General features: G+C 36.6%; 2 protein-coding genes across 2 annotated transcripts; one reads left to right on the top strand and one right to left on the bottom strand.

The window, feature by feature from the left end:
* Positions 1-8,345: 8,345 nt before the first annotated feature.
* On the top strand, positions 8,346-10,018 carry LOC116187093 (RING-H2 finger protein ATL16-like). Its single transcript, XM_031515686.1, has one exon. It carries the CDS (start codon positions 8,664-8,666, stop codon positions 9,771-9,773), a length of 1,110 nt encoding a protein of 369 aa, XP_031371546.1. The 5' UTR covers positions 8,346-8,663; the 3' UTR covers positions 9,774-10,018.
* Positions 10,019-11,043: 1,025 nt separating this feature from the next.
* LOC116215927 (CDT1-like protein a, chloroplastic) lies at positions 11,044-14,571 on the bottom strand. Its single transcript, XM_031551743.1, has 7 exons — positions 14,179-14,571; positions 13,789-13,908; positions 13,322-13,556; positions 12,176-12,814; positions 11,876-12,077; positions 11,629-11,719; positions 11,044-11,353 (listed from the first exon to the last, which is right to left on the bottom strand). Exons 1-7 carry the CDS (start codon positions 14,496-14,498, stop codon positions 11,296-11,298), a joined length of 1,665 nt encoding a protein of 554 aa, XP_031407603.1. The 5' UTR covers positions 14,499-14,571; the 3' UTR covers positions 11,044-11,295.
* Between the last annotated feature and the right edge of the window lie 1,520 nt (positions 14,572-16,091).

A 16,091-nucleotide genomic window follows, 5' to 3' on the forward strand; every position in this document is an offset into this window, starting at 1 on the left:
GGCCATTTTCAATTTCATACCCTTAATCAAATAGATCTTATTTTTTGCACTGCATATGATATAGCAATATAGAAAAAGAAAAATAACACTAAAGGTCTCCTTTTTAATAGAACATAATATATAGTTATAGTCTTACAAAAATATAGAGAGAATATATAGCCATAGTTATAGTCTTATAAATATATATACAACGTGGTTTGGTTCAAGTGGTTTGGTACTTGTTCTCCTTAAGCAACATCTCGAGTTTGAGTTTTGTGAATGGAGATTGTTCCCCTTAAGTAAGGTCTCGAGTTCAAGTCTTGTGAATTGAGAAAATCCACACTGTAAAGAGCTTTACCCTTTAGTGGGCCAATCCGGCTCGACTAGATTAATCGGGATCCAATTGGGCTTTCGGATACCATAATTCACACTGAAAAAAATATAGAGACAATATATAGGATATAAACATAGGAGAATAAGAGGATCCTTCATAGGAAATAAATAGATAATACATAATAGATGTATTAGAGAATTCTGTTATGTGCAATTGCCATTCATTAACAGTTTTTAGAAACAAAAAAATTAAGAAAATTATGGTCCTCTTGTGCTGTAAAAAAATATATAGTTTGAACAAATTTTACAGAACATTGTGGTGTAATATTCATTTGAAAAATTTTGCATCCCGTCCCTTGATCGGGCTCAATAATAATGGCAAATTCTATAATGGTGAGCCAAATTATATTATATGGTGTGGAATGTTAGTTTTTTTCTAGTCCATTTAATATTAAAGACAACATTTTGACTCATAAATCTTTCAATGGCGTCACAAGTCCATCGGGCCACTTATAAAGTATAATAAAATTGGAGGGTTGCTTATGTGTAAATGACGTGCCGTTGATGTGTCCATAAATTAAAATCCACTTATATGTTAATGAAGTGTCGTTGACGTGTCCGACTTATGTTAGACCGATTTTCAGATTTTGTGGTCAGATTTGGTGACGTTGCGATGATAGGTGACATGGTGGAATGTGATTGGTACATATGGCGGGAAGATTCGAGAACAGTGATATAGTAAGTGAGATCTAATGGCTCAAATTATGAAGGGGTAGAAATACTAGGGACAAAATATGTAAATAATGAACGGATGAGATTAAAAGTAAGTGAGATATAATGGCTCAAATTAATTTTCTATCATGGAACACAAGTTAGGATTCCTATGTAGAATCTACCAAATAATAATAGCCACTGTGCAAGTTGATAGCAGTTAAACTATTAATACATTATTTTCTACTGTAATTTGTAGAAAACCACAACTATCTGTACATTTGATGTCATTATGACTATTCGGATTATAAATAGTATATGTATTGGTGGACTCTCCAATAGAAACGCTAAGAGTGTGTTTGGATTGAGAGTTGAGTTGAGTTGAGTTTTGATTTTAATTGGTTTGTAATGATTGTATTGTTGAATTATGAGAAAAAGTGTGAAAAAATAATAAATAATTGAGAGAAAATAATTATTAATTAATGATTGTGTTGTTGAATTGTGAAAAAGTAATGAATAGTTGAGAGAATTTAATATTAAAAATTGAATTAAATGGTTAAAAATATTTAAAAAATAAAAAAAGTAATGATTGTGATGTTGAATTGAAGATAAGTGGAGTGGAGTTGAGTTGAGTTGAAAATTGTTGCGAATCCAACAGAAACGCTAAACTTGCATGCTTTTGTGAAAGATGTGGGATTGAATTAGAATAAGTTGATGAAGCGAGACTAAAATTGAAAGAAGTAAACTTTATGGAGAATATATGATATTTGACCATTTGCAAGGATTTATCTACTCGTTGAGATGAATGTCTATTTTAAAGTATAAAAAAAACCCAAAAAAATGTTAAAAGAGAAAGGGATAAAATGCATTTAACTCCCTGGAGATTTATAGAAATGACACTCAATCTCATTTGTTGAGAAAATATGCACTTAACCTTATTTTACTCATTTGATCAAATCATTATTTTTGGGAATAATACAAACGTCAAGGGAAATGAGCACATTTTACCTAAAAAAATTGAGAAACAAATTTAAAAGAAATTGAGAAAGATAGTTTGGCATAGTTGAGAGTGTAGCGTAGCAGCGCATGTCATCACCTGTCAATCGAGTTGCAAGTTAGATTCTCATTGTGGAACCAATCGTATTCATTTATTAAATATTTAGAATCTCCATTTCATTGAACTCATGCATCTCTTTTATGACAAAAAAAATTTAAAATTAGAAATTCGCAAAATAAATAAAATAATAAAAGAATTTCAGTTACAACCAAAACAGAGAAAGGAGAGAGAAGCAGCGGTGTTTAGCCGCTGCCGACGACATCAACCATGGGCAGTGGAGGCCGGAGACAACCCACCAACCCTTCCTCCCTGTCCCGTCTTTCTTCTGGAAGAAGAGAGAAGGGAAAAGACCATTTGAGGTTGTGCTGCCCCTCTCTCACAGTCTTTTCCCATCTCTCCCTCTAGAGGAGAGAGAGATCAAGGGAGAAGAGGGTGGCCTTAGGTCAAGGTCAACCGCCACTTGCCCCTGGCATGGTAGCCGACTCCTACTCTGGCTACCTCGCTTGAGGAGGTGCCGGCCGGATATGCGGATTATTTTCAAAAAATTCTCAATTATAATTTTTATAAATTGAAATAATTTTTAAAAGGTATGAGGAAGCTTTTTTTTTTTTGGAAACTTAATGGGCTCATTTGCAGACAAATAAACTTAAGGTTTTAATGTGGAAAGCCCCAAATGTAATAACCCAATCTAGGATATATTTTTTTTCGGTTACAATAGGATGCTCATGACTTAGTACAAGGAAATGGAAAATAAATCTAAATAAAGAGGCACGGGTAGTCCCACTAATGATAATCGAACCTGAAACCTCTAGATTACCAAGTGAAGGTGTTAGCCACTGCATCACACCCCCTTTCTCATCTAGGATATTCTTCCCTCTTCCGAATTAAGTGTGCACACTCAAAATTAAATGCATTTGACAGCAACCCTGCTTGAGCAAGCAATGACGACGGGACCTTCAGGCAAGGATACAACTATTTTCAACTCAAATATACTAGATCGTGAAAATGCGACTCATCCCAGTTTTTATTTGGCATTTGTAACTTTTTTCTGCTCTAAACTTCGACTTAATCACGTATCTTTCAACTAAGCGATCGAGACGTGGCAATATGCCAAAAATAACGAGGTACGTTGACTTAAGCGAACCAAAGAGTCCTAATTTAACCTGTCAATATCGTTAATTATTTGGATAATACGTAAGGAGGAATCAAAGCTGAAAGTTCAAAACAATCTTTGCATAGTCGTTTTTGGTTGCCTCACGTCCCACAGAAAAAGAACCCCTTTGGACCGTCAATTCTATTTTCCATTTGACAAAATAATAAAGGACAGAAATTAAGCAATAGGGATGCAGCTTCCCGGAAACTGGGACGATTTTATATATCAATTAATTACTTGGCAACAGTTGATTTTGAAGATAAAAAGCGAAAGGGACAAGCTATAGATCTTCTTGGTAACTTCCTTGCGTGGGAAACAAAGGGAGCTCTAACTAACATCGCCTTTACAATTATCCTATAATTCAAATCCAGTCTTCATATTTAAATTTCAAATGTTTATGTGCGTAAATTATTTATTATACAACTATGATGTATGAGACGATGGTGATGTTTTGAGATGAGCCGGCCAAGTGTTTTGAAACAATAATTTCATTGTCAGATTTTCAATGGACCTATTCATAATTTGGCGTACATATAAATCCAAGGGAAACTTTTGCGTTCGATATGAATGCAATCAACAAATAATGCTGTGAAAATTCAATATGCTTGCAAAACAGACTTTACACGTCCCTGTGAAGCTCAGCTCACGGTAGCCCGAGCTTGGAAGATCCTTGGGGTCATTAAACACAAAAGTGTGAGCACTTGCATGCCAACCTCGTGATCAGTTAACGATGGCGAGTATCTAGAGGCGCGTGATGCATGAATCGGGTAATGACAGCTGAGAACCCCACGATGTAAAATTAATAATAAAAACATATAATATTTGAATTTCCTTGCTTATTAATAAAAAGTTTTAGGTCAGACATATAGACCCAACTAATTGCAGGTCCGAAAGAAAATGAATATGCATATCAAGTGAAACTATTGTCCATTATTTGTCGTCCCCGTCTAAAATAGTGTCAACAACGCCGAATGCTCGAGAAAGTCTCTATATCGAAGAAAAATACGAGCATGGAGATCTGACTTCAGCTCTGACTCCATGAGAAAATTTGAAGAGACCATAGCATACTATTGAACCATCTGTATTGATTGGTCAAGTTTTCTCCAGCTTTATGATCGACAAAAATAATAGTGAAGCGTGACTCTTAACATATATTATAATTTATAAGAAAGAGATTAGATATGACGACCATCTTTTTTTTTTTTTTTGGCCAAGATTAGATAGGACTAATTAATCAGCAATCTTTTAATACCGCCCCCAGATTATGGTCCACTGAACTTTTGATTTCAAGGACACATCATTACTGGTCAACTAATTTTACTAAAATTTTCCCACATTAACCGAATAATTTATGTTCAAATTGAGAAAATTTATGTATGGGACTTAATTGATTCTCACTCTCTATGAAGCCAATCAAACTAAGGAGGCGCAGGCACAAAAGACGAACTTTCAAGAAGGCACGACACCGATGATGCGGATAAGTTTCTCGAAATTCTATTAGCTTAGCTGGGTTGCGGCTATTCACCACGTTCTTATTTTTATTTATTTATATTTTATTTACTTATTTTTCCTTGAGGAAGAGATTTTAATATGCATGTTTGGGGATTATTAAACTTAGTTAACAATATTAGTTTCTGGGAAAAATTTTGGGTTCGGTAACTAAAATATTCAATCGGACGAAATGTTTTCATATTTGGAAAATAATGTTTAGTACTAAAACATTAGTCGACGGATGCTTTTGTGCGAAACATTATTCTTTTTGTACAAAACGTTATTCTCAAAGTCCGAAAACATTTCATACGATATTCAGTCACTGAACCCAAGCATCCCCTAGTTCCTAAGGAATTTTTTGCTTTCTTCCAAGGTAATCCCCTTATTGTCGCTAATCCACTCCAGCTTAATTAGAATATATAAAAAATGGAAACTAATATAACTTGCATTGCATATGGGATTCTAAACTCACTAGAAACGCCTCGCGCTCAAAGTCAATTCTATACTTTCGAATGGGGATCAGTCTCAGTTAATTGCTGATGATACCTCGTGATCTCATCCAAAAAAGTAAAAAAATGATATCGCTGATCTATATATGTACAACTATTAATTAAAATCAAATTAATTCCAGTACTAAGAATGAGCAATCTTATAAGTACGCAAATCATAAATCTTGTCTTGAATAGAATCACTACAATCAATTCAGTTGTAATGTCTTCATGGTCGGGCAACTGCCCATGAATATATAAAAACTAAATGCTGACCAGTGCTATCCATGGAATATAATTAAGTAAATCGATTATAATAATAGTTTGAATACAATCCAATTTATCTTCCAATTTTTTTATAAATCTGAATTTTGTTCAATTAACTACAATGATTAAAATTGTGGAGGAGATACAGACGTTCGAACTTGGGCGGGTGTAGAAAGAGGGAGAGAGAGGGAGAGTGAAGAAAGAATGAGTAGTTGGTAGTGATTTCGTTTATGGTGTGGTAATTAATAAATATAGCAATTTAGGGGATTTATTTATATTTTATTAGAGTACTTAACGTGCTATATATTGAGAACACTTTGGTATGGTAATTAATTAGCATGTCTTGTTGAGAGGAGAAAAAAATTAAAAGACAGTCTTGGACTGAAATTACTCATTAGTTATATGCAGTTCTTGCCATATTTGGGCTTCTTAATTAGTAGCTTTGGACTCAAAAGAAAGCCTCCTGCCCAATTATTTCAGCCCAATTCATCTAATAGTCGACCCACCCCTTCTTAAGAATTGAGATGACGTGCTGTTTTTTTTTTTTCTGTCTTTTTTGTTGTAGTATATATCTCGGCCATTTTTAATAAGTCTATTAGACGACAGATTACCCAAAGGCTAAGTTATGAAACTGAGATTCGTCGCGCTCATGAAAGCAAAAATCTGGATTATTTTTACCTTACTGAATGAATTACGTTTTGTAGAAAGAAAATGTCTTGAATTTTATTCTCTGATCAAATCAACGGAAGGAAAAGTTTATTACCGATGTTGTCCTTTGATACATCCCATCTATTCCTTTTCTCTAGAGTTTATCGTGTCCTTGAAGTTGTCCTCCTTTTGATAGATTTGAAGCTGTCTTCCTAAGGTGGCAATTATCATGTCTTGTCCAGTAGAATGAGCAAACAATAAATTTCACTTGTCAAATCAAAACTGGCGATTAGAAGATGGCTCTCAAGATGTTCTCATATTGGATTCCCTTCTTGGCCATCCAATTATTTAACAGGTTATCATGATGCTCAAAAGTAGGGGTGATCATGGTTCATGTGAGATGGTTTTTATGACTCGTCCTAAACTTTGATATATGGTTAAAGGATTTTGCCTATATGATCATATGATCGGAGTAGGAATTTTTGGTCCGAAACCTATGATATGACTCACTCAATCCAATGAGCACGCAAATAAGCAAGGCGAATCTCTTTCCATAAATGAAGATGGGGAGTTTGGGGAGGATTATGACAGTTTTTGAATACCAATCTAGTTCTTTTCTCTTAGAAGTGGATTTCAACTTATCGAAATTTGTGTTGAAGATCAATTTCTGGTTTAGTGTTGAAGATCAATTTCTGGTTTATCTTTTCTTAGATCAGGGAGAATATACTTGAACTTTTATGTTATCGGTTAAACGCAGTGCGATGTAATTCTTTCAGGACTTATGTTAAAATCAACTCTGTTGTTTGCTAAGGATTTGGACATTGGCCTTCATTGAAAGATTTGGATAAGAGAAAAGAGCTGGCAAACCCTTCCCACAATCATCTCCACTCAAAGGTCATGGAGACAGACCAATTTCTAATTATTAGTTCAGACTTGTGTGTGAATTAATTATACTCTGGGTTCTTCAATGGAGGCCAAATCAGGATGATTAGTGATAGGTTTAAAGAGGGGATCATCCTTCATCAAAAAAGCGTATAGCGTAATGGCGCAAACCATCGCCTATTAACCTAGAGGTTATAGGATCGATATTCATATAAGATTACCGTGTCCTTTTATTAACTATTTAAAGTTTTTTTTTTGTAATAAGCCATACATCTTTTTTGAAGGAACCCTCCCAAAGTAAGAGATCAACAAATGTAACACAATCTTGTGAATGACTCTTATCTTTTTGGGGGTGAAAATTAGTCCGACTTTTGATATCCAAAATAAGATAATAATGAGTCATTTGCGTGGATTAAATTAAATAAACTATGAAAGTATTAAAATAATTTATATTGTATAAATTTTCGAAGTAATGAAATTTTTGCAATAATCTATGCATGAATTGATGAGGGATAAAATTAAATAAATCTTTGATAAAAAAAAGTAATTAGAAAATCAAAGTTTATTAATTCAGGGACTCAAGGGAACTGACAATCATGCGCTAGAAAATTGTACAATAAGACACGTGGAAGTCTCTCGTTGAACGAATCGAGTAATTTTTTAGGAGAGTTCATATTAATATATATGTGATATATATATATATAGATTGAGAAAGAGTGGGCAAAACTTTCTTCTCGAGTGAAACTTAAAAAGTTTAATTTTTTTTCTTGTCATTTTATTTAGTTTTCTTTTTCTTTCAGTAAGTAATGTTCACTAGATTCAAAAGTTTCTTTAATAAACAAAAATTTAATTGAAAAGCCATACGAATTACGTTATATTATTACTTATTAGATTTTTTTTTCTTGTGAAAGAAAAGATGTCCCGTCCTTTTAACCTTGAAATAAAAATTGCAAAAATAATCGAGTGCCAACCAATAGATCTACAATTTCCAGGTAAGTTGAAAGGGCAAAGGCAAGAGCACAGAGCATCACAGCCCTCGAACATTGACCTCAAGCGTGAAGGTAACTGAACGAGTAAGGGAAGATTAAAACTTGAAACAATATCACCTTATCACTTCGATCACGCATTTGAACGAGTGGGAGAAGATTAAATACTTCCTTTACTGCCTGAAACGAAAAGATAAGTATATAATGGAAACATCTTGCGGTCAAAATCAAGCCAGTGTCCGAGAGGAAATTAATTAAGCTAATAAGCTAGTTTTTTTTTTTTGGTTGCAAAAGTGGTTCGTGAGCCTAGTTCAGTGAAATAAAAATTCTAATATAAAGGAGCGCTGGTACTTTCACTAATTATTGAGTCTAAAATCTCTTGGTTATCAGGCGATGGAGTATGACATTGTGTTATACCCTCTTTTGAAAGTATACCTCGTGTTTCATTGAAAAGATAAGTACAATTGCATGACATGAGTAATCCCATCATTTCTTTCAGCTTGTCATCATCTCTTCTTTAGCTCATTACTCTTAAGCGTGAAGATAGAATGAGGGGTTTTGATCATCTCCACAGCATATCTTGAAGAATTTTGGACCCAAATGGTCTCCTTGTGGGCTAACCCCATCATCATCGATCACATCTCAATCACTTTGCTTTTCCTAGACAAATGCTCATATTCTTCCAACTCCAACCTCAACCTTATATTTGGGTTTATCGATCGGAGGGTTTTGTTTGTTATTTCATTCCCTTCCCAAACTCAAAGCCGAAATCTGCTATGGAAGCTCAAGTAGTCTCCTCCATTAAGGGAAGCCACCCGCACACCTCGGTCTCAACTTTCCCAATCCTAACCATCGTGATAGCAAGCATAACCGTGACAGCTATCTTGCTGGTAGGTTACTGGGCACTCTTTATTGCTAGGTGCTGCTCGAATGGGCCGCGACTTGGTCTGATAAGTGGGTGGATATGCTGCATCTTCCAGAGTCCACGAGGAGAAGAGGATTCCTTCATAGCCCTCTCCCCCGCAGCGTGGGCCAGTCAAGGCCTCGACGGGACTTCCATCCATGAAATCCCAGCATTTCACTTTGTCCGAGGAGAAGCCAACACGGGAGGGAGGATTAACTTCAGCGGCTGTGCGGTTTGTCTCAATGAGTTTCAAGAGAGAGACGTGCTGAGGGCTCTGCCCAATTGTAGCCATGCTTTTCACTCGGACTGCATCGACATATGGCTCCGGGGTAACGCCAACTGCCCGCTGTGCAGGACAGGCATCTTGGGCAGCGCTGGTCTGTGCACGGATAATGACTACATTGTTGCCCCTAGCTCGTCCCCTCAAGATTGCCAGTCTTATCCTGATTCCCTCTTGGGCGGAGATGAAAACTTTGTGGTAATCGAACTTATGGGAAGAGAAGATGCAATACCGCATGACAGAGAGGCCGAGAGAAATTGTTCAAGAGAAGAACAATCACGGTCGACTCATAAGTTGAAGCACAAGTCTTTTAATGGTTCGAGTATGGGTGATGAGTGTATTGATATTATGAGAGATGAACAGGATGAGTCGTCTTCCATGGTCCAACCGATGATAAGAAGATCATTCTCGCTAGATTCCGCAGCAGACAGACATCTCTACCTGTCAGTTCAAGCAGCAGTTCAAGGTAAGAATCGAGGTGAGGTAAGCGGGAGCAGTGAAGGACGAAATGGCAAAGTTCGAAGATCGCTCTTTTCCTTCTCCCACGGTCGGCGGTCCAGAAATGCAGTTCAGCCCCTCAATTTCAAGCTCTAGATCGCAGTTGCTTTACATATCAGACTGAAGCTAGCTTTTGGTGTTTTCGATTATTGATCGTCACCTTGTGTAAAGATAAAGGGATGTAGTCCTTTGTAAGCAAAACATGAAGCTCCAAATAATTGTCCGACCGGGCCACCTCATCCTTACTTATATTATATGTATGTATGTATGTATGTATGTATGTATGTATCTTTTTGCACCTGAATATAACAGTCGAGGTCGGGATCAGTGCTCTTCTTGGACATAACCTGAGCAAATTTTGTTATAGAAGGACCCATTCAGTGTCACACGAAGGATAACGAAATCAGCAAGGATAATAAATACAATAAGTAATCTTATCATGTTACTAAAGAAGACACTCAACCACGAGCGGATTATGTGATCATTATGGCCAAATAGTCGAAAACACACTCAACCACAAGCTGAAGGTATCAGGAAAAGTCATATGTGGTGCAATCACATCCCGCTTCACTGCTTTTATATATTTGCCCAATATAATCCTCGGAAGGATAACGTTCGACAGCTCACTTCTAATGGAGATCGAAGCTAACCACTGTGTTGTAAATGACCTGATTTACCTACAATATAGGAGTTCAAAATCTAATTGAATGAGGAGTAGTTTGAGACCCTTATTAGCAAATAGATAGAGGGGACTTTGTGGTCTTACCGAAAAAGAAATAGAGATCAAAGCTTACACATGAGGAAAACCTGAGCCATAGGTTGAGCTCGAGGAAACGACTCATTCAAGCAAAAATTAAAGCACTTACGCGGACACACTTAACACATGATTATTGAGTTCAACCAGGGTGTTCCTTACCCGGTGAAATGAAGAACGAGATCGCAATCTTTTTAATAGGTCAAATTAGATCTCATATTAATCAGTTCAGTGCATTGCAATGTATAGTCCCTCCGATATCCCTCTGAAGGTCTGCTGAAATCTCTTCGTATGATTTCTCTCGATTCAAGTCCACTTTCAAATCAAGTCGATACGAAAAAATGGATTATTGGGCAGACCTGCGTTTCATGGATGCCTGCATTAGAATTCCTTAGTGGGTCCAAACTAACATCTGCTTGATACGTACAATTACTCGACCGGGTTTGCGGAGAAATCTACATGTAGATGCGTGGACATATGATGCACTTAAGAACCTCAGTCTGACAGAATTGTGGTAACCTCAATAACTCGTTTTTTTGAAGAATCCGAGGTCGAGGTATGCATTGTTAATAGGAATATCCAGTCCGTCAAAACGAGTGCTGACATAAGTAGTGTAGCGAGAACGGAAGTTAGAAGTATTTAGTCAAAGATAACTCAACTGTACAGATTCCAGTTTGCTACGTAGAAATCAAACAAAATGTTGCAAAAGAGACCGAATTCGATCTGAAAGAACGGAAAGCATAATTTACAAAAAGGCCATATCTATGATCAGATTGCTGCATAATAGATTTTAATTCCTTGATCCTTCTTCCGCATAACTCATCGTTGGATATACACATAATTATTCTGCATGCTCGTCATATCTTACTTGGCTTCCATAAGTTGTGCTCGTATCGTACTAGGACTCACGGCCTTGTTGACGCTGCATTTGCATAATAAAAACAGAGATTAAAAGATAATCTTAATGTCACAATTTCGCCTGATTTACAGAAAATAGTTGCAGAAAATGTTTTCTTCATTTCCGTTGAAAAAGGAAAGAGAAACCGTCCATGGCAATAAAGACACATTTCTTCCGCACCCAATTCCATCTACTGATTATGTGGTGAATAATGTAAAGCACCAAATTGATGAGAGATTCATTAATTTTCATGAAAACTCTCGAGTACTCCAAGATATGCTTGATGAAGAAAAACTTACCGGAAAAGCATGTCTCCTGAAGATGCCACCTTCTCTGAAATCCATTCTGGTGCTAACTCCTTCAGCATCTCAAGTTCTTCCTCTACTTCCTCTGAGAACACAAAAGCATCAAACATTCAGTAAATTGAGGAAATATTAACACACCTGAATCTTCAATCAGATATACTATATTCCCAAAAAAAAAAAAGGAAAAGAAAATGTTCGACTATTGTTCTTAATCTTGTTAGGCTAGAAATGTGTTGCTTACTTCTATCGACCATGTCTAGACGACTTGCAATGATCTGGTAAATGATCTCCTCCCTAGTGATCACACACCGCTTGGATGACTGGAATAAGAAGAGGACCGTGTTGAAAAGCTTCGGAAGGCTTGCAATTATCTCCCGCCTCCTCTTGGCCCGTGAAATCGCAGGATCTCTCTCCTCCAGAGCTTTTCTTTCCTTCTCTCTGATCTGTAAATGTGAATCCCAACAAACATCAGCTGTGATACAAAAACGCAAAACGGAAACAGTTTTCAGTTGAATAACTAAAATCATATCAATGTGCTTACCGATTGAACAAGATCATCTGAAAGTATATCTAGAACTTCATCGCTGCTTGTAACATCATCATCTGCTAAGCTCATCTCCTCTTGTACCCTCCCGCTCTTCATTGGACTGTCGAATTTAAGCGACCTGTTACGGGGAAGCCGCCTAAGCAACTTGCTAGGAGGTGTGCTGGTGGGCCCATCTTCAGGACTCAAGCAAGATCTCTTTGGGGGTGGGTTAAGTGCAGGAGTTGAAGCCATTATGCTGACCGGAGTCAAAGCAAGTTTTGGAGGAGTCGACTCTACATGAGGAGTTCTAACTGGAGTGTTGTCTTCATTTTTAAGGGAGCTAGCCTGTTTGATTGGCGTGGCTGTGGGGCAACTCAAGGTTTTCTCGTGAATTGGGATTCTAGCATCTGATGAATTAGATTTCTCCATGCTTTCTTCGAGGGATGCCTTAGCAGATGTATCTGCAGTCTTCTTTCGTGAAAAGTGTCTCTGGACAAGATGAGATGCTCGGGCAGCTTGGAACTGTGAGTGGTCTTCACTTGGTATCCTGGGAGGCAATGAAGAGGAGATGGAAGGGGTCTCCTCCGAATGTCTATTGCGCATGTCAGTATGATTGAATGGTGGCGGCAGTGGTTCCTCCGGAATCTCCTCTCCCTGATTTCAAAACAAGAATGGTTAATAAGAATGTATGCCTTTTTGCACTTCGTGCAGATGCTAACCAGTAATTTGCTTAATAATAGAAACCATTTTCAGCCTTTTGTTTGTGTGCCAGGTGCATTTCTGAAGTCTTCTGTTTTCGGATTTTTCAGGAGAGCAAACAAACAGTCTTGTTCTTCGCGATGAAAAACACACGACACGTATTTGCCTTTCTTCCAGCACTAGAATGCAAGCAGATCAATCTCTTCAAACCGATTATTACTTCCAAATTCGAAGGATTGTTTCCAAAAAATTGACAAAGAAAACCCATAAATGTTCGAGAATCGCATTGGCAACCAGGTGAAAACTAAAGAGCCTATTAACAGTTCCATGGATTGGCCAATTTCTGCCAGACTTTACTTATGTCTATAAAAGTTGATAGCATGGCAAGTGATCAATAGTCAGAAATTACTAAAGTAACACACAAGGCATGAGCAGACAGAATTGACATCAATATTTGTGTACCTTGGGATGCGTTTTAATAAAATCCGACAATCGAGTATAGAAGAGCTTCCGGAGGCCCACACGGCCAGTCTCCGATCCCGACTTCCCATCCTTTTCAACTGCTTCAGCATTGAAAGTAATACGAAGATCTGGCTTCATACAACTTGTTTGTTCGTCAAACACGAGATCCTTCTTTATCTCGATCACCTCGGGTAAGATGTACTTCAATTGAGACAGGTGCCGGTAAGTAAACCTCCTGTGAGTATTAGAAAGAACAAATACGAGGACGAACGGGAGGAATTATTTCATGAGTTGAGATATCGAAAGATTGCTTTTTTCCGATTAATTTTGCATTCCTTTCTCGCTTCTCAGGAGCAATCAAAGGACAAGACATCAACAGAGCCTCCAGACTAAAGAGAACAAGTCATTTGACAAGCGGATAAGATACGTAAAATCTGTAAGAACAATTAGTAGGATTACTAGAATACCTGTCGGACAAACACTCAATCTGCTTGGATAAGACAGCGAAGGTCGGGGCTGAAGCTCTCAACCGCAACAACTTGACCGAATCGTCCAAGTTACAGAAGAACCGATTCAACATCTCATACCTAACCAAAAGCACCCAAATCGAAACGAAATGAAATCAGCAACGGCAATAACAACAACAGGTACATGTCGCTTGCGAAATTCGCCCATTCACGACTTGATAACACAAACAGCCATTATATTCTCAAAATTAATCCAATAAAAATAATAATTCCGTAAACTCAAATAAAATATCGAAATGGTAACGGTCAACCAAAAAGATCATTAGAGCCCAAAATTAAGCATTCAATAGCAGCCTAATAAACCAGAGAAGTTCGTGAAAAGGAGCTTACTTTTCGGGCAATTTATTATCAGATCCCTTCGGCTTCTTAACGGGGCTCTCCCAGGACAAGATCTGCTTCCGGGCAGACTTGTTTTCGCAGCTTGTCTTGTCCCTCTTCGACTGCCGCAGGCTCTCGGCTTTTCTCCTCACCTCCGAAACTGAGAGTGCCACGCCTCTGTTCCTGATCCGATTGGTGATTATCGGAGGCGGGGGCTTATTTTCTGGGGTCTTGGAGCTCAATGTGGCCTCACCGGCGGCTTTAGTCTTCGAGACCGGGGTGAAGGTCTTCTTCGATTTGAATGGAATCGGGGTCGAACCTGAAGACTCCATTGACGAGGAGAGGAAAGAAATGAAGAAGAGGAAGAGGAAGAAGAAGAGTGGACGGATTGAGAGTCCTTTGTGTGGGAGCGGGAGGAGAGGGGTCTTATAGTACGGATCTTAGGGCTTCCTTTTGGCGGGAAGGGTGACGTGGAGCGCGGGTGCCACGTCGGATTTCCCGCTAAATAGTCCTGTTGGCTCCCGCGAGACGGCTTTGTTTGGAAACACATCAGAGCCGTTCTTGGATTACTATATAAGTCGGGTAATGTGGGTCCCGACCCGGTTTATGAAGTCACCCTTTTTTCTCTTTTCTTTTTTTTTTTAGAAATTAATATTTCTAGACACAGCATGAATGAAGGTTTTCAAATATATGTATGAATTTAAAAATTCCGTAATTCTTAATAAAATTAGACAGACTTAAGTGGTTTCATAATACTTTTACAAATGCGTAGTATTTCTAATACGAATTTGGTTTTGCATATTTTGCTGTAATTAGTATTTATAATGTCCACCTAGTAAAAATATTTTGCTTTCATATTTCTATATTACCACAATTTTATAGATTAGTGGCAAGTGCTAATTTCTTTCTGAAATCCTAAATATGTGATCAATTAACTTTTCAATAGATATTGTATTAGCATATAGTTTAGTATGATAATTACAACAAAAACTTAGTGGCGGTAAATAAAAAATAAAATGGATCTGCGATATAAAAAAAGTTAATCACGTATTCACGATGAACAAAATATAATAACGATTAACTATTAACTAAAAAATAAATGTTCATTTTTTTACTGTTGGCACAACAAGTAAATTTAACTTCTTAGTACATTTTAAAATTTTAATCACATTAATTCTAACATGATAATTATTTATATGGTATATTTTATCTATATCATATTACATTTATCAATTTGAGGTATTTAAGGTAGGCTATCGATATCATCCATTGAGAGGCATAAGTTTGTTTCACGAAAATCTATCACATCAGCATTTGAGCAATTTTGATGGCATTTAATTAATCGATTCTTCGTTTCCCTACATTAATATATTTAATATATATAATCATAAATATAAAAATTTAAATGAATAACCTCTACCTTTAATAAATTAATTTAGTTTTATAATAAATAAGCTGTAAATATGATTATTACGATTACAACGTATTTTTTTAGAATTTATTTAAATAAATAACTATAAAGACAAAAAATAAGGGCCCGCAGAATGTGCGGGTTGGTGACTAGTTCTAGCTATAGTATAATAACAATATTGTTGTGCTAAAATATCATCTTCAACATAAAAAGAAAATAAGATAACATTATATGAGTTCTTATTTCCTTTCTAAAGGATAAATAAATTCTCAAATAATTGTTCATTTTTCACATTGATAATATCCTTTTTTTTAGAGTAAATCAATGATTTGGTCCTCTAAAAATGCATGTTACATTAAATCAAGAAATTTTTTATATCAAATTGAATCTTGAGAGATTAAGTGTATATCAAATCCGACCTCAAGAATTTTTTTACATCAACTTGAACCTTGAAAGATTAAGTGTACATTAAATTCGACCTCAAAGAATTTTTTACATCAAATTGAATATTGAG

The sequence above is a fragment of the Punica granatum genome, chromosome 8 (genome assembly GCF_007655135.1).
Source record: "Punica granatum isolate Tunisia-2019 chromosome 8, ASM765513v2, whole genome shotgun sequence".
NCBI classification, from domain to species: domain Eukaryota; kingdom Viridiplantae; phylum Streptophyta; class Magnoliopsida; order Myrtales; family Lythraceae; genus Punica; species Punica granatum.

What these genes read in the sequence shown, in the direction of transcription:
- LOC116187093 (XM_031515686.1), top strand. Translation starts at nt 8,664, where the DNA reads ATGCTCATATTCTTCCAACTCCAACCTCAACCTTATATTTGGGTTTAT.
- LOC116215927 (XM_031551743.1), bottom strand. Translation starts at nt 14,498, where the DNA reads ATGGAGTCTTCAGGTTCGACCCCGATTCCATTCAAATCGAAGAAGACC. An exon ending in GATAATAAATTGCCCGAAAA is followed by an intron (nt 13,909 to 14,178) that starts GTAAGCTCCTTT and finishes GCTTTTGGTTAG; the next exon opens with GTATGAGATGTTGAATCGGT. An exon ending in ATTGAGTGTTTGTCCGACAG is followed by an intron (nt 13,557 to 13,788) that starts GTATTCTAGTAA and finishes TAATACTCACAG; the next exon opens with GAGGTTTACTTACCGGCACC.